This window comes from Lepeophtheirus salmonis, chromosome 6, assembly GCF_016086655.4.
Source record: "Lepeophtheirus salmonis chromosome 6, UVic_Lsal_1.4, whole genome shotgun sequence".
Taxonomy (NCBI): Eukaryota; Metazoa; Arthropoda; class Copepoda; order Siphonostomatoida; family Caligidae; genus Lepeophtheirus; species Lepeophtheirus salmonis.
In genome coordinates this window covers 49,671,714-49,695,937 of record NC_052136.2, presented here as the reverse complement: position 1 = coordinate 49,695,937, position 24,224 = coordinate 49,671,714, and the positions used below count along the sequence as shown (strand labels likewise).

At 29.0% G+C, this 24,224-nt stretch overlaps 1 protein-coding gene across 1 annotated transcript in view; it reads left to right on the top strand.

Moving 5' to 3' along the window:
- LOC121120585 (uncharacterized) overlaps nt 1–24,224 on the top strand; it is a 173,753-nt gene that overhangs the window by 110,374 nt on the left and 39,155 nt on the right. Inside the window, exons 4-5 of the mRNA XM_040715460.2 lie at nt 14,262–14,437; nt 23,965–24,168. Of these exons, the coding sequence (XP_040571394.1) occupies nt 14,262–14,437; nt 23,965–24,168 (380 nt within the window). The remainder of the gene's footprint in view (nt 1–14,261; nt 14,438–23,964; nt 24,169–24,224) is intronic.

The following is a 24,224-nucleotide window of genomic DNA, read 5'->3' as shown; positions in this document are numbered from 1 at the left end:
AAAAAAAAGAGTGTGAATAAAAATATATATATTTTTTTTAAGGAAATGGAAAGGAAATTAATGGGGTTTTCTAAAACATTAAATAAGTAAAACGAACTTATGACAGATGAGAACAGGTGCCAGAGCAGAGAGTCCCTTTTTGAAAGACCATACTAATGAAAAGTTGCTTGAAATTGTTATCATCAATATATGACATCATTTCATACAACTGTACCCAGCTCCACACTTTTAAACTGGTTCCAAGCACCTCTGATGATGAGTAAGAGTACAGTAAACTTGTAATTTAGACTTCTATGGAGTATTGAGTATGGACATTACTTACTTTAGAAATGAGTATCTCTCGTTGTATACTATGTGATCGGTTTACGTTAGATGGCGTTAAAGAGATAAGATTTCGTACTAAAACCTTTTGAGATAGTTTCGTGATGGTCTGACTTAGTATTATTTGAGTGCGCATCAAAGATGGACGCCAGAAAAGAGATAATTAGAAATCTTTTACAGTTTTTTTTTTTGATAAAGGAGAAAATGCAAGCCAGGTGGTTAAAAAAATGAAAAGTATTTTTTGTGTGGATTCCATAGCAGCCAAATATGAAATTTTGGTTTTGTGGATCCTGTCAATTTTATATTAAATATGCACCACGCTGTGGAAGGCTAATTGTTGAAAATGTGTATAAAATAATGGAAGTCTTCGACTCTGACCGTCATCTAAGCACAGTTTTAATTGCCAAGAGATAATTATTAATGGGAAAAAATCCATTAAAATTAATAAATTTATATGTACAACACCTTATATATACAAATATATACATTAGGAATTCTTTTTAATGTTCATATACATATTGAATATTTGTTTCTTTATAAGAGACTAGAAATCAAATTAACACATATGGAGTTCAAGAAAATAATAGCTCTTAAGCGCGTTTACCTCTTAGCTATCTAAAAATTTATATCAAATTTAATATCTTATTTCAAAAGCAACTCAGTTTACTTTAATTTTATCTTATTAGGCGTGTAGACAAAATGATCAAATGAGATTAAAACAAAGTTTAACTACTTAAAAAAATATTAAATAATCAGGTAAAATGTCGGATGATGAATTATAGCCAAAAATAAAGTTTAAGTAAAAAGAAGATAATTGATAACGTTAATTGAAATTATTTTATTTTATACAAAAATAAAGAATGTGTGTTTGTGTGTAGAAATTCATCTGTGAGGGGAAATAATGGTTAGAGATTTGAAAAAGGTCAAAATCCTAGTGAGTGTAAAAACTACACCTAAAAATAACATCGTAAAATATGGTCATCCTTATGAAGAGTGTACTTACTGGCGGAAACAACTATTTTTCTCATCGACTGATGCGGATGTTTCAAATGTCAAATAGGAATGAATACATAGTTAAATGAAGTATAAATATTAAGCAAAATACTCATTTTGTTCAATTAATTCTCTGGAATTTTAATTTTTTCACATATCTACTTTTATCAACTCTGATTCATTCATCCTTCCTTATTACGTCCACGCAACAAATTTGAACGACGGTTATGTGTTTGACTTTGTTTGTTTGCCTGTTGGTAACTAAGATTATAACACAAATTAGATATTGATGTTCGATTTAACTTGATACAAAGATTGTATATGGTCATAGTAAAGGGCCATTAAATTTTGAGATGTCAAGGTAGCATAAAACATACACAATTGACACTAACTTTGGAACATATTATATTATAAAGCTTAATTTGTTGTCATTATGTAGGTTTAATAAAGATGGTTTATAAAAAAAAAAATTCACGGTACAAATTGGCTTATTTTTTATTATTATTATAGTGTATATTATTTATAGTACTACTAGAAGAAACAATTCGAATTAAGTTATTGAATAATTTAAAAAAAAAATCTAATTCATAATTAATCCTACTGAATTTTTCCAAATATCAGTAAATTAGTCAATGTTGAAGTTATTTAGTATGTGTTTATTTATAATAATATATAACATCATCATTTTGCAAATGATTTGTTTTTGAGTAAAGGATAGAAAAAAAAAGTTTTTTATTAGTTTTAATGAACTTTTATCTATATGTATATAGACGGATCTAAAAATAATATATTTTTATTACCTAATACAATATAAGGAGAAACAATCATTTATAAAGATGGTGCGTTTTATTCTACATGTCATGTGAATTTGATATTAGTTTTAACATGTATTTAAAGGAAAATTGTACAAGTTGCAATAATAAAATTTATAACAAAGTATGCTTAAGCAAATCGTACCGTTTTTTATAGTAATATTTAAATCAACTTATACAAGAACAGCATTTATAAAATATCTGGAGTATTTTTTTTATATTTATAGCTTATAATATTAGCAAATATTTCTTAAAATGTCCTCCTTCTGTGGTCACTATGGCCTTCAGGTTGAAGGCGTTGGAAACAGTGATGTCGTAGTTATGGGACAAATAAGCACACGTCGGGGAATCGAAATTTTGCAAGGCCTTACTCGCCATGGAATTCCATAGTCCAGTAACGATCAGTCTAGTAATGAGGGGGGCACAAATTTGGAGGCCAAAAATGGGTTTGTTTATTTATATTGATATGATGTAACTCCTCCTGGTACTTTATCTAATATTAATTGTAGTAAAATATAATAGTTAATAAATAAAAATGGGGTTGGTTTTCCTTGCACCACACATGAGTGATTATGGCCTTATGGTCAGTGCCTTAGTCTTTTTGCCAGAAGTAATCTTCTTCAGGGTAGTTGGCATCTAAATAACCAGGGCTTCACTACCCCTTTTTTCGCTTCTTCTTCGTAATAATTCAATTTCATAAGACAAACCAGTTAAAAAGTCTGCAGTAAAAATATAGTTTATATTGTCGACTATTTCAATTTTAGTCAATATAGTCGTTTTTTGTTGGCATATAGCAACCACAAATTTAATGTAGGGAGGCTGACAAATTTAAAAGCATTTTCTTGTATACACAACATCAATTGAAAGTTATCATGACATTAACGTGCTATAATTGAGGCGGTATGATTAAATTAACTACTCTATACCGAGCGGTCCATTAAAATCTGGACACTTATTAATTCAATAATTAATTAAAATTGAATGATTAGAACTAATTCATATTTCGAAATATGAGAGCATAAACAATTGGTTACAAAAAAACCTGAGCTATATAGCTTACTTACAAGTCGAGAAATTGAAACTTGAAATGATCGGCGAATTTCGATTAGCGCACACCAAGCAGCTGGGCGTCTCCAGGACCCCCCATTTACGCCGTAAGAAATTCCAAAACTATGGAAAAGAAGAAGGAATTGGTCAAAAAAGACAAACTGGAATCCGAGAAGTAGAAAAAAAAACATTCAAGGACATTCCCATTCAGTAAATGAGGGTCTATGCAGGGGAGATTTTTTTTTACATTTATGTATTACAGGTAATCTAATACTTTTATTTAGTGAACAAATTATAAATCAAACTCCCTAATATTTAACATAGTAAACGAAATATCACAAATTTTTATTTAAATAATATAAATAAATACAACCATGCAAAAGATCTCAGGGTTTCACACCAAACTGTCCAGAGAGCTTTCAAAAAAAGTAGGTGGAAAGGACACTTTTGATACCAGAAAAAAAAGAACCCTATATCTTCCGTTGCAAGGCTCGTTTGAAAAAGTTTTGAATGAGTCTATTGGGTTCTTTGGAACTTTTCGTTTACCATCTTGGCTATAGTCCTTATGCCAATCCCCTCGACTACACCTTTTGGGTGCATGTCAATGGGAAAGCCTGAAGTGCCCGTCATCCAAACACTGCAGCCTTGAAAGCCACTGTCAGCCAACACTGGGAGACAATGATAGATGATTACATCTGCCTCCGCCTGGAAGCCATCATTGCTGCTAAAGGAGGCTATATCAATTATTAAAAGAGTTCAGAGACACATCCTTTAATAGCATTAATTTTATTGAAATTCTATTGTTTATTAATAAATTATATTATGTTGAAGTTATTAATTCAAAGACCACAGACTCGGTAATATGAAGAAGAAAAGTAAGTAAAAAAAGAAACCGAAATTCACTTATGAATTTACAATTAATATAATTTTATTGAGGAGAGTAGCTGAGTTGTTTTGATGTTACATTAGAATAGGTATGGCGGTTGTTGGGGTTTTAGTATGTTTAATAAATAGTTGTTTAGCTTGTTTCTTCTAATAGGAGGTACTTAGTCAGTAGAGTCATTATTAATATGGTGTTGACAATGTGAATATATTATGTCTAGTACGTATCTTTATATTATAATTAGTTGTCTTCATTAACTAGGACATAGCCAGAAGTTACTACAATATTGCTCTCTCATTTAATTATGAGTTAACCATATAACTAGGGTTGTGACTTTAGTTGAGGTGAGTGAGCACACCCACAATTGCTATGAGGCTCCTCTGTGTTATTCTATAAACTATTTGTTATTCACAATAAATTATTAAGCCTACTGATAGAACTGAAGCTTGTAGCAACTGTTATTTTCAGTATTTTCAATAAACTCAACTGTTTCTCAACAAAAGTTGCAACCTTCCAGCAGCTTCTAAAGTGTTACTCTCCGTTTTTCACAAGCACATGCTTGACATTATTCTTCGTATTTGCCTGCTAAAAAATAAAAAATAATGAAGAAAGCTTTTGAAAATAACAAACACTGAGCAGACTACTAATGTTCAAAAAATTATATTATTTTCCTCTATTCAAATTACTTCTATGCTAGTATACAACGAGTACAATGTAAAGTCAAACTATGGAATAAAAAAGTAGAATAAATTACTGCATAATAGTTAATTTGTTTTCTTACAACATAATTTAAATATATGTATAGCATAGGATGAAATGGGTGATTTATAAAAAATATTTAGAATTTTTGCTTTAGAAATTATCTGTTAACACTTTTCAGATTCCCAAAACCGAAAAAACTCGTACATAAATAAAGCTTAGGATATATGTCTCTCGTGATAAATACTCAATTAGCTAAACAAAAAAATAACATGCATAAATATTTATTAATTAAATTTATAAGAAAAGGAACTTAAAAGACAAACATAAGAAGAGACTCTTCACAGGTCCCACTATTTGAAATAAAAAAACTTACACTATATTTTCCTTTAAGCTGTTTTCATTAATTTTTGATGAGTTTACTCTTTTATTATTTAAAGCCGTTGATTTAAAATACCAATTCAAAAAGGGAATGGTATGATATAGGCTTTTGATTTCAAAATAAATTTATACAAATCAAGGACTTTAGTTCAATATATATTGTATTAAACAGTATATGATAAAGTAATATCTTATTATCACTTAAGTAATATCAAAATAATTAATCCGTTAATAATATCATTACTTAAGTCATTAATATTAAGGAATTTATTAAACACTTGGAATTGATGGGTTTGTATTCAACAACTTTGAACTTGTCCAAGTTCAATCCCTATTTGTCCACTTATACCTGTGGTTCCTGAAGTTTTTCCTTCCAAGGTAAGGTGCCTTAGCGGAAGCTCATTAAATCACTCATTAAAAAGGAGTTTCAAGACTTCTTTCCAGACAAGTAATAATTTTGGAACCCCGTGTTGGTTATTGTTCCATCACACCCGAATGCATTTAAGTCTTTAATATTGGCATTTTCATTTTCTAGAAAAATAAGAATGGAAGCACCAATATTTAATGCAAATCCGATAAAGGAGTAATATGTCCGAGATAGTCAGATCCAGGTTCTGTTAAAATCTTTCTGTATTCCTCTGTAATTACTTTCAATATTTTTGTATTGGTACCATCAACCAATGTTGATGTTTTATCTTTCGGTCCTTCAAAATATATTGCCTCAATAGTTTTATTTAAATTTACGTTTATGTGAGCTTGACAATTTTTTAACCTTTTTCTCCAAACCTTTTGAAGATCAATCACGTCTGTTTTGTTTTGATGATCAATTATTCAAAAATCTTGAAGTACTGCATTAGCAACCATAGCCGAAGTACGGTTAGAAATTGCTGCTCCGTCACAAATTTTGCTTAACGCCGGAAGTTTTTAGTTGCATTATTATTTATATAATTCTCCACATTTCTGTTTGACAAACTTTCTTCATAATCAGACGTCCCTGTACTTGAACACCTTGAGATTTCAGAAGACTCATACATAAGATGAGTTGGTTGAATGTTCTTTTCAACTAAATTATATTCTTAATCTAACATTTTATGATTTTTTGTCACTATTTTGAATCGATCCAAAAATTTTATTATCCACTACAGCAATATACATAAATTTACGTACACGCTGATGAAGTATAAAACTCATTTGTTCTTTTTGTACTTTTATTCTTTTTTCATATTCACATTTTTTTAAATCATTACATTTGTATGAAGCAATATCGAATACTTGGTTTAATACATTTTTGAATAATACTATCTTTTTTTTTATGGTTAGCTGATTTTCTTATGCCCTTGCTCACTTTAAGTAGGCGTTTATATTGATCATGGAGGTAGTCATTCTTTTAAAGTATTCTTGTTTCAGAGACGAAAGGTATAGACGATGATTCCCATATACTAGTAAGTTTAAATATAAGAGTTTCAGAAATGAGTTTATGTGATGGAGTCTTCGGCATTATCATTAGTTGCATTCGATTATTTTATTGTCTTGTCTGTTTATTAGTTTTTATTATTATTATTGATTTTAAGATATTTTTGATGGAATTTAATAGTGGCAACTATAATGTTGATGTATATACTTGCTACGTATTTGTTCTGTATAATATATAAACCATATAAAGAATGTTAATTTATATATATACATATGTATACACAATAATACCACTTCGTATCTAGCAAGGGCATCCGCATGAATTAGTCTTATGTCGACCCTCAATTTTACTCAAAATCTAACAAGGACTAACAATTATTTTCTCACTAACATATCATCATTGTTACTTTGTATTCATTCATGATAACATACATTCGTTGATATAACAATTATTTAGATATTATCTACTTAAAAATTAAAGAATAATGTTTTCCAAGCGTAAGTTAAGAAATTTTCTTTTAAATAAAGCTATATAAAACAGTAATTTACATATCTTATTTTAAGCACTGCGTGATAATATTGATTAATTTCAACTTAATAATCCTTTTTTTTCTGAAGAAATTGTATCTATATAACCAAATTTTATAAAATAACGTGAGCAAAAAAAAAAAAAATTTAAGAACTAATTTAAAAAAAAAAAAAAATTACCAACACGGGCCTTTAAGGCTAAACCCAAAAAACGGTTTAAATACAAGTAGATCTTTTTACTAATAATATATAATATCACAATGTAGTACTTCAGAATAGTCATAATTACTTTTTGACAGATTATTTTATTTAAGTATTAAATCTAAAGGTTGTTTTCTCTACAAGAATACAGGAAAAATGTTAACAGCTTCAGAAAATATATATAAAAAATTCATTTTTAATTGGTTTGTATTTTTAGCATACCAGTATTATTTTCTACTACTTTTTTAATTTATAAAACTCACAGTTGTGCTTGAGCTAGAAAGTATTAATGAGAAACATTATCAACTCGGTTAGATTTAATTGATCCTATATTTCATTATCTTGACTCAAATTTTAGAAAAAATCTAAAGTCGATTCAATATTTTTTAAGACACTGAAACTCAAAAAAATTAATATTGAGCTATAAGTTATAGTTCTAAAATGTTTGCTTCTAAATTGTATCAATTTTTATTTTTTTATCCTAAATACTTCTTTTAACATTAAGATCACATCTGATATTTTGTGTTAAAATGTAAAAAAATTCCATAAAAAAAAAAAAAAAATTATAAAAGTGAAAGTCAATAAATGAGAATATTTCATGGTGATGTATGGAATATTGTTACTTGATTATGGAACTGATTTTCATATTTTATCTAAATCAAGTATAAGAGTATAAGGAAAGACTTTGACGAAAGTAGACAAAGTTAGTTCGTTGTACCTACTAATTTTGTTTTAGTTTTAAATTGGTAATGAACATGTTTAGTTCCTTTATTGGTTTCTTCTTCTAATTTATCAATTCAAGTTCACCTTTTCATCGTAGGACTCAATATCAGTTTTGTATGATTCAACTTAATAGACCCAATTTGACAGTTCAATAGTTTGAATTATTTTAGTAATATGTCTGTAGTTGATTCCTTCTTACATATATATTAACAAGTGTTTTGAGTTTTATTTTTCTCCCAAATACATTTACCAGAAATATACTTGTTAAATTTATAACAAATGTGATTGGCATTAGCTTTTTACATATCCTTCCCATGTAAAGCTTATAGTATTCAGAAGAGATCAACATGACCACTCAGTATTTCTCGGTAGATATTTTTGAGTAAATTGACATCAAAATCATAATACATGTATACAATTAAACTCAAAACAAATTAAAAGGGTTAAGTAATCAATAAAATGTAAATATTCAATAATTTGCAGTGTGCCTGTTTATCAAACACAAAATTGCAAAATATAATTCTCGATAAAGTGGTAGATGTTGCAAAAAGAGAAAGAACATTATTTTTTATAAACAAGAAAATCACAATTCATTAAAAACATATTAAAACCCCTTATATGATTAAAAACAAGGTCCCATTATTTTTTTATTAATAAACCATATATGAAATTTTCTAGAGGATTAAGTGGGTATAATTTCCAACACAAACAAGTTTACAAATAATTTTTTCAACTTTATCAGGTCAATTTATCTTAAAATATACATTTTTTCATGCTTACCATCCAACTTTGATGTTAGCATGTCGTTCCATGATATAGAAGAAACTATTTTATTCTTGCATACTTCTAAAAATGTAGTAGGTATACAATGTATATATCATTGTATAATGTATTTCTATTGTATTGTACACATAGTAATAAATATCTTAATTTTTTTTTTATTAAAAAAAAAAAAAATGAATTATGTTTCCATGGAGTGTCCATTAAAGATTCCGAAGATATAAAGTTCCTTTGCCAAAATAAAAATTATATACCATATTACCGTTATGAAAATCTTGTCTCATTTTTCCTTTATATAAGAAGGGAGTATTTTTTGCTTTGTTGCCGAATATACGTATCTATAGTTAAATTTAGAACAAATCTGTGTGTTATATATATATTATAAAAAAACAACCGTATTTTCACAACTAAACTATGTTTGATATAAATCTGATTAACACTTAATTATATTAAAGTCAAGTTATTCATTTGTGTGTAAAATACTTTTATATCTTTCAATGAAGTACACAATGTAAATTTATACAATTTTATATTTGAGGTACTTCAATATATTATTAAAATTAATTTATAATGATTTCCTTGAAATTATGATATTTATTTTATAGGATTTGTTAAATTATTTGATTGCAAGAAAAAAGTTCCAACTAATGCATTTTTTAATGTTGTTGTCATAATAAATAAAATGTTTGTGTTTATAGTGTTGCATATATAATAATTAATTATAACATCTGTTAAACATTGTGACAAGCAGACATATGCACGTATTAATGATTATCTACTAAATATGAATGAAGCAGGATTAATTTGCTAATGAACTTTATTATTCCATTAGAAAAATCAGTTCAATGTTTATTTTATCAAACTATGTTATTTACCTTAGAGCGTCCATTCTGAAAGCGGTATAACAAGATGTTTAAAAGATTCATACAAATTCATACTCATATTTTTCAACCAAATTAGTTAATATACTCTAACTTACAAGTATTTATACGATGTTGATAAATTGTGCATATTCCATGAATCAAGAAATAATTTGAACTATAGGGTCCATGTCACCGTTGAGGCCATGGAGGGTATGACACCAAACTTCGTTGCAATTTACATAGTGTACACAAACCTTTTGGAAATGGCTAATGGCAAAACATAAATTATATTTCGGCCTAAATATGGACCACTAGTCAACATTATTTTATTATTAGACAGTTTATTTATTATATCACCAATATAATTTTTCTTGATTTGAACTATCAATCATTAAATCAATTCATATGAGTTATAACCTAATTTTGTGTTGGGGTGTAACTTTGGGCCATAATTATGTACCTTAACTTTATATTGGATCATTTGAACCGATATATGAGCATGGAACAAAAGGTTGTCATTTGAGGAAGTCGATTTTCGCTATATGTATTATAATAGTGACATGTAAGGTTAGATGTCTATGTATTATATCATTTCCTACGATTTGTAAAATCCATATAAGTTGATATTACAGACTTATGTAGATGTTAACTCGATAAAATAAATTAATAATTACAAAGAAAGGAACTTAATCTTAATTTGAAGGCAATAAACCCTAGGGATATCATAAATTTTTCTCAGCCAGACAGCCTTTCAATTAATTCACACAGAATGGTAAATGTTCTTGCTCTTCTCAAAATAACCAAGGGATCTATCAAAAGGGAATATATGTCTTTGGATTTTTAGATTTTTATATGATCAGAAGATTTATCATATCTTACCAAAAGAAGTTTAGAAATGTATTCAATGATTTCTAACAAAAAGTAATAGAACAATTACAAAATAGAATTTCAAAAGTCCTTTATAGTGATTTCATAACATGATTGAAATTATCATTGAACAACTATCTTTATCCTGGACGTTGAAAGTTAAATAAAAATCAACTTGAACCAATAAATAATTTGAATCATGCTCCAACTTAAATATTTTATGAAATTATTAATATTTAAAAAAATATTTATTAATTTATATCATTGTATTATATTATGGAAGGGGGTTTGGACCACTATTGTTGTACATTGTACACCTTTACTCATCATTAATCTGGTTGAGATCTGGTAAATGAATATATTTCATTAATACCGAAATAGATGTTACGACAATTATAAATATTCTTTATGATAATTTCATGGAAGTTTGATACCCTTCAGTAATATTGAATCATTTTTCTACAAAATGTATATTTGATTTCTTCTCTTACTTGATTAGAAGTTTATATATAGTAAAATAGTTTTTATGATCGGTTATCAAACTATGTATAATTTTTTTTTTCATACTCCACATAAAAATACTTTATATTACTTGATTCACTTGCAATAAAAGTTTGAACGGAACTATGATACTTATTTGATTCAGTTTAGACGTCAGTACAGATTTTTATCATCGTTTGATATCCTCATTAATTTGTTGGGTTACAATTTTTGTTTCTTTAAAATGAAAAATATATCCTTCTGTATCATTTGAGAATAGAAACATTTGAATTTGACCAACATCACTTTAATTTAAAACCTCTGAATCATTTTACAAATAGAGAATGTCTTCTTTTTTTTGTAAATGTCATTTTCAAATGGATATAGAGGTAAAAAAAAACATCATTTTTCGATTAAATAGATCACACTACAAGTAGGAAATGTCTTTGAAAATGATTGAAATAACTACGCATTCAGAGCTGAAAAAGTAACTTTTTGGATACAGAGGAATGGTTTGGTAGCCGATTTAAAAAAATTATATTGATATATTAACTTTTTCTGTTGTAAAGTTGATGCATCTCTGCGATGATTTTACCAAATGATTTAAATTTTTAACCTCACAAATATGTTTCAGTAATAATGATTCTATAATTCATATAAAATTTTGCAGCAAAAAATGAAAATGCAGAAACGCTTTTTTGCTCATTTAATGTTGATTGTCACACTTGTGTCCAATTGGGGTTCATTGTTTTTTCTGAAATAAAAGTAACTATATTATTCGTCGCAATGCCAAAAGTTACAAAAAAGTATATATTTTTTTCGTCTTTAGACCTTTTCAAAAAAAGTAAAATATAAATTTTATTCGAATGTCAAAAAGTAGTTTTAGTTTTGACGGGTTAAAAAAAATGTTATTATTATTACTTTCCTTGGATATTTAAAGCCCCAAGTTTTTTTAGAAATTTGTGTATATTTTCTTATTTACATGTTGTTGTTTTTTTGTTCCTCATTTTAATATGTGATCAGCTTACGTTAGATGGCGTTAAAAAGATAAGATTTCCTACTAAAAAAACTTAATGTCCAGTAATTGCGATTGTTTGACTCAGTATTTTTTTCATGTGCGTCAAAGGTGGGCACTAGCATATGAAAATACGGGTACTAGGAAAACAGACCTGGGAAAAATTGCCAGTGAAAGATTGCGCTGGAAAAATTCCCTGTATTTTATTCAAAACTTCATCACGAATGATTTGACATTTTATATTCACTTAATATTTATGAAAAATATCTATGGATATTTTTTTGTTCTATACTCCAAGGGAGTATCTTCAATTGTAATTAATATGATCCCAATACAATTTCCTTGCAGTATTTCAAATTCAATCCAAATCCTCGAAGAAATTGATAGAGAGGATTGAAAAGAGGGAGAGGGAATTTAATAGCTGAATACCTCTTAAAAGATAGTTAAATACACTCCACCCTCAGTTTGGCCCGGGGGTAGAGTGGGGTTGCTAAACACCAACGCCAATTCAAGCAATACGCCCGAGGAACCCCTTTAATACTAAAAAATAGTCCCAAGGACTCAGGTTGTACGGGGTACTTTGGGGACCCCTGGATCCTTATAAATCACCGTCCAAGCATCACATATATTGAAAGAATACCCTAATACTAAAGGGCAGAGAGTATTCAACAATATTTTAAGAGGCCCTCGGCTATTTAGTCCCCCCTCCTTCTATATTGCAAAAATATTACTTACACTTGAAGTTACTCCCATGGAGGATGGAACAAACAAATATGTTTAGATATTTGTCACAAATAATATTTAGTGAATTTTTAATGTGTTATCATTCAAAATGAAGTCTGAACAAAATACGGGTAATTTTCCTAATTGGGAATTTTCCTCCATGGCAATTTTCTCAATAGCAATCTTCCACTGGTAATTTTCTCCATTGCAGTTTTCTGCGCACGTAAAATACGTAATATTTGACAGTTTTTCATTGAGAAAGGCTAAAAATGAGAATAATTTTGATGGTATTGATACAGTAACATCCAATTCCACACAATTTTGGTTTTGCCGATTCTGTTTCGATAATTTTGATATCAAATATGCATCACGCTCTAACAGACCAACTGTCAAAAATGTGACTACAATAATAGGAATCGTTGAGTTCGACCTTTATGTAAGGACCGTTTTGATTACCAAGCCGATAAACATTAATGGATTTCGTTTTTACTGCACCTTAAATATACATAAATATGTGTTTACTTATAAAGTAATATCAAAGTGATTATTCTAAGAAACAGATTAATCTATAATGACTATGATTCTACTGTCATCTTAGGATTATTTTCTTCATTCATTCTAATTCTAAGTTATAGTTTAAAGTTGTGGTGCATCAAGATTTAATGTTTTTTAAACATAAATCATAAAAATGAGAGTCGCACATTTTTTTTAATTTCATAAGTATGAACGGCTCAAATTAATCTTATATATATTTCAACGATGAAATTAATAATTCAAATTTATGTCATGAAATGATATACCTAAGAATGTTATTCGTAATTTAAAACCTTTTCTTGATTTATAATATATTATTAGACTTTGATATGACAACTCCATTTCATATTCACTTATTGTAAGCAATAACTTTTTTTGATTTTTATTTGTAATGTGTATCTTTTTCGAAATTAAGACATATGCTGAATGGAATTGATTTCGTGAAACCGACCAGTAATACTAAAATAATCGATTAAGTTCTGTTCTTTGAATTATCAAGACTTTTTTTTTTTTTCTTTTTTAGATGCTTTTAATTGTTTTGTTATGAGTAACAAAAATTATAGATTTATGAAAATATATGAGCTTTGATTAAAAATCGTGGCTTTCGAATGACGGAAAATTTTTACTCATTGCTTTCTTTAAAAGTTCAAATCCTTCCATATAATTATTCCTTACCCATAAGTAATATTGTTGTGGATATAATTTTGCATAATAACAACAAAAAAAGTCGTATAGTTTTCTTTTGAAGTAAAAAGATATTAAAAGATAAAATATTATTTTTTCACAATTTCTTTCTTTTTATTCCATCCTGTTTTTATATTGACACACCACATATATTGTAAAAAACTATTAGCTAAAACTAATTACACCCCTATTTGGATAAAACAATTATAAAAAAGATAATATTATTTAATATAGAGATTCTTTTGATTAATTGAATATTAACATAGAACATCAATGCTGAAATGGTTTAATTTTTCTTTAATGGATTATTTCAGTGGTGATGACTGGAAAAAACTTTCAACACCAGAAGAGGTGGACTTGTCTAATTTATCACTGGGCGAGTTACTGCTAAATAAGGCTGATTCTGGAGTACGTGTTCTGGTCATGATCTGGGGAGAAACAACAGCTATAATGGGAACTCATGATACTGAAACAGTAAATTTTTTTAAAGGTAAGTTTAAATTTTATTGAGACTCCCGATATTATTTATATTTTATAAATATTAAAATTAATTTTATTAGTGTCTTAAATTGGATACACTTTATTTAAAATTAAACCTGATTTTTATTCCAGAGTTTCTTAATGACACTGCAATATATCCTATTTTAAGAATGTGTAGAGAAATTTTGACGATCGATATTTTTCAGAACGAAAATTTTGCAGAAAAATAAATATATTTAATGATTATTTATGCTACAATACTACATAATTATGATGCTCCAGCACGAATGCATAAAATGTTGAAATATTTGACTCAAATTGTTATAGTTATGTTTATCTATTCATAACTGATTTATTTCAGACTCCTTGTCTTCTTGAATAAAAAATTCACATTCTATTCCAATATAGATTTATTTGGTGGTTGTCATGGGGATTTTTGTTACAAGGGTTCAAGCCAACTTTTGAAGCATCCTTAAAATTAATTGAATTAATTACTCATTAATAAGTATCTTATAATTGATTTTATTAATTTTTGAATATTAGTAACTTCTTTGATAGGTAGCCAAACTTATTTTACACTTGCACACTTTTAGTAGGTTTTTATATTAGTCATGGAGGTTGTCATTCTTTTCAAATATTCTTTTTTCAGAAATAATTTGAAAAAATATGATCCTCTTAAATGAGATATCCTTGTTGAAGGAATATGACTCAGGTCCATTATCGCTCGACAATTCTTCATGGACTCCGAATGTGTTAAAAAATTTCTTAAGGTTATTATCAGTCCTCTTGTGCCACTTGAATTCATTATAGATATGTCAAATATCTCTGTCCGTCCCAATCATTTGCCAGCTACGTTCAAATATTTGTAGTCTTTTATGTAAAAATAGCTTAAAATGGTGCATTTGAAACTTTATACATTATTAGTAGAAATTTCTTTCTCATTTTCCATGAATTATATTTATATCCTAGATGCGATTTTGACAGAATTGAAGAAGAAATTAAGTAATCTGGGGCTTCTGAATTCCCTCTTTTATCCTGGGATATTCCAAATATCTCCTTTTTGTTTTGATTTCTTAATTTTCTCGAGCATTCTAAGCATTCCTTATGTATTTTTTGTTAAGCCCCTTAATACCTTCCGTAAAAAATTTGAAAACTAGAATTAGAATCAGTCAGTACAGCAGAACCATTTGTGGCGACCCTTTCCTGTTCTCTTGATTCTATGATATAAATTAATTCATTAATTGCCTATTATCAATATTAGGAATAGTTATGATCTCCTTACATCGCTTTACAAAGCACTTTAGTTGCAAATGCTTTTATTGACTCACTATAAGACTGTTTCATGGCAAATAAATCAGTAAACTTTACACATCTTATTTCTGAAATAACAGCGATATATTCAATGCCCGAGAGCAAAGTCTCTTTATCTTCCTCCAACACGTTTGGATTGGTCTTTAAAATATCGTTGCCCGCAAGACTTCACAAGTTTGTAAAAGTCGATCAACAGTCTCATCCTTGCTGGCATTTGCTATCCTTTTAAACCATTTCCAGCGGCTAGAAAACTATTACAATCTTCTTCTGAGGTTCCAAAACCGATTTGAGGTCTTTCACAAAGAAGACCTCTGCTCTTTTTACTTGAAATGAAATCCGTAACTTCAGTAGCTGGATGACACAAACTATGTGAGTTAAACAAAGCCATACCTACTGGTTCTGACTCATGTCGAATAACTTCTTGGCACTCTGGGAATGGGCACTTCATTACTGTGCCTCCTTTTTTAGGCATGTTGACGGGAAGCTTAACTTCAACGAAATTAAATAATCATGAATAAAAATCCTCTTGAATACGTATATTAAAGATAATTGTTGAATTAAACGTAAGTATAATTAAAAATATTAAGTAATTCGAGCCACATTAATAAAATATATATCATTCTCCTTCTTCTCTTCAGGTGACAACAGGGATACCTCAAATACATATTCCTTCAACAGGGAAACCTCATTTAAGATTATCATATTTCTTCAACTGCTAAGTTTCAAAATAAATAATTTATAAATAAATTTATCGGACGGATCTTTTGACGTTATCTTTGATTTCATTCGATACCACATAAACATCTTTAATGGGGGAAAAAGATTTGATTGAAAATCTTTTGGCTAACCAGCGTGAGGCAAATGAATAAAGAAAAAACTCCTTGAAGTTAATTTTATAAGTACAGAGTATGGCAAAAATATCTTTAAACTCCTTTTCTCTAAATAAACCAAGGTTTTTGTGAATGTAGTAAAATTGCTCCGGTAAAAATAGAAAAAAAAACCAACGGAGATTACAAAGAAGTTGGGGATTTCCAACGTGAACCTGGATATGAACGCGGTACGCCCAGAAGTGGTTGAAAGACAACTTTCCTTCCTGGCCAAAGAAAATTTGCCCCCAACTCACTAGATGCCCACCCATTCGACTTCACTTTTTGGGTGCAGGTTGATTCCAAGGCCTGCAGTGTCCGTCCACCAAATATCAACAACCTCAAGGACACCGTCAACCAGCACTGGGAAGCCATTTCTGACAACTACATCTACAGATGGTGCAAGGCCTTCCGTGGCTGCATGGAATCCGTCATTGCTTTCTAAGGGGGGGGCTATATCGATGATTAGGTACCCAAGACATCAGATTAGTTATTTTTATTATATTGTCAACTGGTTGCTAAAATATATCTTGATAAAGTTTTAGATTGAAAGTGTAAAGATTTTTTTGCCACACCCGGTATGCATTTGTAAATCAATCAGTGATTTTGTATTAAAATATGTCCATTTTTTATCAATTTAATTTTTGAGCATATTGAAGATATAAAAAGATACAGTAGAGTATTTAGGCAAAACAAAAGTTTCTTCATATTTCAGGGTTTTAAACTTGAAAATTTTGGATTAAAAAATGTAGGTATTTTTGGGGTTGAACTTAGCATAAAAATGGTCACCTTAACTTTTTCTAACTTTTCAGTTTCTTATGGGTGTCAAACGGTGAATGTTATCAGAATTTTTATTTCCTTGAAATGACAACATTAAATATTCATCCAACTCAAACATATATTTCTAAAATATTTCCTTACAGAAGTTTCTCTCCTGAATAACCCATATAAGCTGATGAGTTTTTGAAATAACAAAAAAAACAAAAAAACTTTTTGGGTCAATAAGGAATTTTACATAAGAATTCCGTCGTCCCTCAAGGAATTCGAAATTTGAACATGGATAGTTGATCAAGTTATAAGTTTCTTTCTTCAATGGCGTCGATCTTCCTTCTACGGGACATGATTTTATTAAATTGGAAAAAATAGGATGATTATTTTGACAATTTGCTCGTACAACCCCATAAAATTCGAATCACTAACACAACAGAAATTTTTGGAGATTCTCTTACAGGAGTTAAGTTATACATTGAATATTTTTTTATAAGTGAAGCTATGATATTATAAATTAAATACACGGATCTAAAAAATAAGGTCGTGTTATAATTTTTCAACATTAAAATAAAAGTATATCGAGTTCAGAACAAGATCCAGACTCAATAAAAACACTTTTTCATCCTAAAACACCCTTTTAAACAAGTTATATTAATTTTACTAATAATGAGGAGATTCTTTGAAAGTTAAAAAGGACTTTGAACAATAATAGACTCTATTTGCTATGGTCCCAGATATTTCAGAATTCATATGAGTGAAAGAGAAACTGAGATCAGTTGTTGTTTTTGCACTCATAGATAAATTTGATTACTGTCTTTAATTCATTCGTTCTAAATTTTCCCCCATAATTATTCCCTGTGTAATTATATCAAGCGAAATTGGATTTTTAAAATAACTGAATATTTTAATATTGACAACTTAAAATAATTTTTACTTAAAAATATACGTATGTGTTATTAAGTAAAGTAAATATTTGTTAAACTACACTTTTATTGCATTGGTACTTGACTAAAAGACTTCCAAAAACTTTATTGCAAATGATATATAATTTGAATATCTTGTATAAGTACTTCATGAAATTACTTGAGAGAAAGTAATTAAGTAAATATTATTTCCCATTTTTGTAAGTTTGGAGTATGCAACGTTTTAAAACAAATTATTTAGGGTGTTTGGGCAAATTCTTAATTATTAATAAAGGAATAAAGAAGTGCTATTTGGATTAAAATATATACAAAACTAGTATCATATATTTTGTTAAAACTTCTGAGTCATTATTCAAACCTCTGGAAGTAAATATGGAACTATTTTTCATTGTTCCAAAAACGTAAATGTTGTATTTGGTAGTGAAAATGGATGTCTATAAAGGCAGAATTTTTGACGAGACTAAACAGATTGCTCTTACATGTATGTACTGTATGATATATAATAATCTTTGACATAATGATTTAGTATTTGCTTACCAGGGATGGGTTTGGATTGATATCTGTCTCAAGACTAATTTTTTATGTAGTTGATCTCTACCAATGAATATTAACTTGACAAATGCAACTTGATTAAAATGTTTTCTTTCTAAAAAAATAAAAAAGATCAAGATAAATTATTTCATCTTTGAATTATTCTCGGTTTTGGCTCTTCAAAGTATCTGTCTTAAGTAATTTTGATCACAACACTCCTACTCATACAACCATCTAATTTAATCAAAAATGGCCCATTTTAGCATCGACCAATGTAGCCATAATCCATTTTGGTTGGTTTGTTCAACATGGCTACCATAAAAGGAGTATGGACTAGCTGAAAGTAGAAGTAGATTAATACATATAGCCTGAAGGTTATAGAAAAATTCGCCTTTCCATTCTTAACCCGAGAATAATCCGCATTTAGCATTTTAATATATGTAAATGTATTTCAAAGACTTTACTTAATGTTATCGATCTTTTATAAATCATATTTTGTTCTTTTTTCAAATAAATTAATAAGCTAAAACGTAAAAAATTGAGAAAATGATTTAAAGATAGGATCAAACTTGTGGAAAAAATTTTAAGTTCCTCTTTTTAAGAAAAACTCAATGTGGCGAGTATTTCTTTCGGGGGAAAAAATATGATCTAGTATTGCTGACAATTTTTTTTGGAATATAGTGGAAAAGAGCACACTTCATTATTAGTCATGGTATTGAAATTTCTGAGTGCAATCAAACGTAATTTTTGTTATTTAAATCCTGGATCCTATAGATCTAATTGGTTTAATATCATTTCAAAAATATACTTTGATTAAGTATTTATTGTATTTATTCTTATAAAATTATTCATAACTATGAAAAATATAAATAAATGGCTTTGTCTGTTATTTTGTATCTATTTCATGTATATAGAAATGCTGAGATATCTAATTGGACATAAAGCGTTTAGATTTAATTTTTTAGATAGTAAAATAGTATTTCTTTAAACTCCCCCCTCTTACAAAAAAAAAAAAATCAGGGCAGCATTTATGTATTTTTTTTAAGGTTTGATATAATTTTGTAAATAGAAGTTGTCCAACAGAAAATCTCATACATACATTAGACGGTTAATAAATGACAGTCGCAATGAAGAAAATAATTTCCTCTGGATATGGGTCAGTTAAAAATAATTCATAAGATGTTGATATTGACAAAGTGTTTTTTTGGTTAAATATTTAGAAGTTGTCATAAATGAAAACGATATTTTAGCGTTCTGATATCATACAACTTTTATTTTATGATTGTGTTTTCATTGTTCATAATTAGGCCTTATTATTACTAAATTGTTTACAGACACTTAACATGCATTCAATTCTTTTTATAAGTTGACTTTCAGAGTTTTATTCCACCATTATTGTGAGGTCAATAGCGTATAGTTCTAACAAATGTTTTTCATTTCCAAAGTTTACGCCGAAGCCTTTCTATGTATAAAACAATTTATGATCTCCATAGCTGCAACAAATAGTAATAAGGATATAAAGCATCCCTGCCAACAAGTTTTGCTAAGAGTTATGAGATTTCTTCCATGTCCATCAATCTTTATTGTCGATGATCCGTTATATAATAGAGCTCGGATGAGGTTACAAATACGTTTAGGTAACAGTTTTTTTACGGCTCTGAGAAGAAAATATTATTGTATAGTATCAAATGCTCTACTTAAACCAATAACAATTATTGCGGCATAAACAGTCCTCTGCTTAGTTGAGTCCAGAGCAGTTTGAATATTTTTTGAAATGTCGGAAATCTGTTTGTTTTAAAAAAAAAACCTTTTTGCTCAACTCCTAGTCTTTTGTTGAGGAAAGGTTCCACTTGCTTAGCTAGAACTCTCTCCAATATTCTATAAGATTCGCCGAGGACGCCAATAACTAGAAAAAGTTCAATGTCCTTCCTTTTGAATAAGAGAAATCCAACCACGCATGAGAGATGCAGAGAGTTGGCCCCCTCTTCTCCATGTGTTTACCGAAACTAACTAAATAGGGGACACTTTCTTTAAACACATTATATAAATTTCAACTCTAATACCATCAGGCCCACATGTCTTATTGTCATTAAAAGAGATCCTAATATACTCAGGGATATTTATTTCAGAAAAAAAAAGGAGCAATTTTTTGTTTTTTAGGTCTATAAAATCCATTGTCCCTCCAACTATTTCTTGTACATTGGTATGAAAAAAACACAGTATCGATTCCGAGTCAGTAAGCACTTTCTGACCGCTGATAATTGTTTTAACTATTTAGAGACTTTTCTGTCTTGTAATAGACAGAGCCCAAGACCTATGAAAAGGCTTAAGTTCTGAGGCAATTTTTCTAAATACTATAAATTTATAAAGACCCTCCCATCATTATTTCTGTAATATCCTTTTCTATGCATCTCTCTTTTCTTCTTCTTTTATTGATATAAGAAAGACTTGATTCTCGAATGATATGCTACAGTATATTACAGAGTTTGTCACATGAAAGGTCCGGATTATATTAGTTATCTAATTTACTTTTAAGAGAAGTCTTAAAATCATCCAAAAGCAACAAAAATTTAGGGATTTTGATTTTTTTTTCGAAAGACAAGAAAAGAATTCTAACTCAACATGTTTATGGTCTGAAAATTCTCCAAGCAATACTACAAACTTTTAACAGCCAAGAATATCCTATTTAATATCAAAGCATATTCAATTCTAAAAGACCGTAGTCCCATTCTACAAGAGAATCATTCCTCATCCCTGTATAAAAATCTGCATGTATCTAGCAATTTCAATTCCTTGATAAGTTTTACGAGAATTTCATAGTTTGGGTGTGATTTTCTAACTTTATCTAAATCAATATTCAGATCACCTATTAAAATAAGGTGAGTGAGTTAAATTTACAACTATTGAAAGAACGATTGAGAGAACGGAGAGGATTTCTCATTTGGCCCAACGCATTTATAATAAAAAATTGAGAGGTATTTGTTGATAATTTTATCCTGTGCCATTCACTTTTATCAGAGTATTCACAAACGCGCACTGCATTGGCAATCGATTTGGATATAATTGTAAGAACTTCTCTCGAGTGGTTAGATCCCGTAAAGAAGAAATTAAATTTTGGGGGAAGACATAACGAGCACGATTCTGAGCAAGTTGAAAATACTTTGGAATGTATATCCGGTAGACATACCTGTAAACATACCGAGTAGGGTGAAACTCCAATGGTTTTCTTTATCAAAGTATGTCTACTTCTTCTCTCTTCCACCTGTCGTATTTGAATAAATAATATTTATAATGCTGGTTTTAGTTTTATAAGGAGATCTTCTGATCAAATCTTCCTACACATTTTTTTTGGAATTATCTTTCATTTGATTATCAGTCACTTAATGAGTTGAATTGTTTCTCGTCTTCTTATTTTCGTTCGAAGTATCGAGGTTTGAAATTAAATTGCTGTTGGAATCAAATCTGTTCCTTTTGTTTAATGATTGAGATCTGGTTCGACCCAAGGTAACCACATTTTCCTTTAAAAAAGGGCTTTTAACCTTAATAGGGCCTTGAAAGATCATAGATGACTTTAGCTCATATTGCTGTTTGCACACAGTCTTTGATGAACAAGATTTTATCTCACTGTCCGGATCTTCCGAGTCTTGAGATCATGGACAAATTATAGTAGCCAACTGACTTTTTGTTTCTTTGTTAATGCCCAAACATACCAAAAAATCCACATTACCTCGTCTGTCCAAGGAATTCTAAAGATTCAATCTCTGCCCTAAAGGAACAAAGAAGGGACTTTGCTTGGATTTCCCTATACATTGATGATTAAATTTGAGCTTTTAGAGTCCCAATGCTGAAGTCTTGAATCACTAAAAGTTGATTTTTTTCAATAAACGTACCTTCTGATATATATTCAAAAGATGTGCCAATAAATTTTGACCATTTTCATTATTTACATTAGCTTTCTTTAGGTGTGTGTTTACAAAAGTAATACTAGACATTGTTTACAATTTATTTGCTGTTTCCTCATTGGCAACAGGTATTCTAACTGAGAAATCAAGGAAACCCGTGCCCTTGTCTTTATCCTCTAGAAGGATGCTATTTCCTCCTAGAAGAACCACGTTCTGGGGAGCAATTGAGACTATGTTTTCATCCAAAACAAAATTCAAGTTAATCAAAGGAGAATCCCGCAAGGATTCCCCCCTTTAGAATCACTAAGTGTCATTAATATATAAATATAACATCGACAATGATGAAGAGGGAGAAAAAAAAAGGTGAGAATATTTAAATATTACCTATTCGCCTAGTATAAAGAGTAGCAACACAGAGGATGAACGCCCGAGGTTATATTCACAAAATTGTTTTTGATCCATTTTTTTTTTTTGGAAATAACAAAAGTAGCTTCCCAATTGATGCAATTACTCCTAAACTGAAGAACAGATTGTCATAAAATTTCGACCACTCTCTTTAAAAGTTGATACTGACTAAATAGTGTAATCTATGTCTGAAGATCTGTACTATTTAGCCCATGTGTTAATATTACCAAAATAATTTCACTTAACCTATATTGATGTTGTTTTCATTTTACGATCAAAATGTCTACTTTAACAGATCAGTACTAAGTAATATTAATGAATTCTTATTTGTCTCATAAAACAAGAACCATGGCTAGTACTGTACTTTCTTTGTTCGTATGAACTATGGGAACAAAAATTTTTTTTTTGCCCACTTGATTTGAAGTATCTACGTACATTTTAATCAGAATGTATACCTATATATTATCTTTTGTTTCTATGAACTATTGGAATAAATAAATGCTTTTTTGGCACTTGATTTTGAAGTATTTACATACATTTAAATCAGAATCTGTACTTATATATTATCTTTATGTTCGATATTATTACACATTTTTTGATCTAAGCATATAACATAAAATTATTATGTAAATATCATTTTTTTTCGACATAATATGTAAATTTTATAATATGTTTCAATTATATTTACATATTAGATGAAAATAACCCATTATATAGAAAAATATTAAATACTAACGTAAATTACACATATGTTAATTTAGTATTCTTTAGTAAATAATTTAAAAAAATATTATGTTGACTAATAATTTTTTATCCACTTTTTTTCAGGAACACGAGTCTTTGTGGCCAAGGTTGGCCGTCAAACACGTGCAAGAGAGTATAAAGACCTAGATGCTCGACTAACAACAAATTTAGGTTACTCTCATCATCAAAAAGGTGTCATTTTAGATGCATCTGGCTCAAAGTGCCAGCCAATTACAAAAGCAGGTCCACGACGAATCATTGCTTATACTGGTGGTATTGATCTAACAGGTATTTATATCATGAAGCATTTTGACAACTTACCTTTTGACATATTTTCTTTCCTT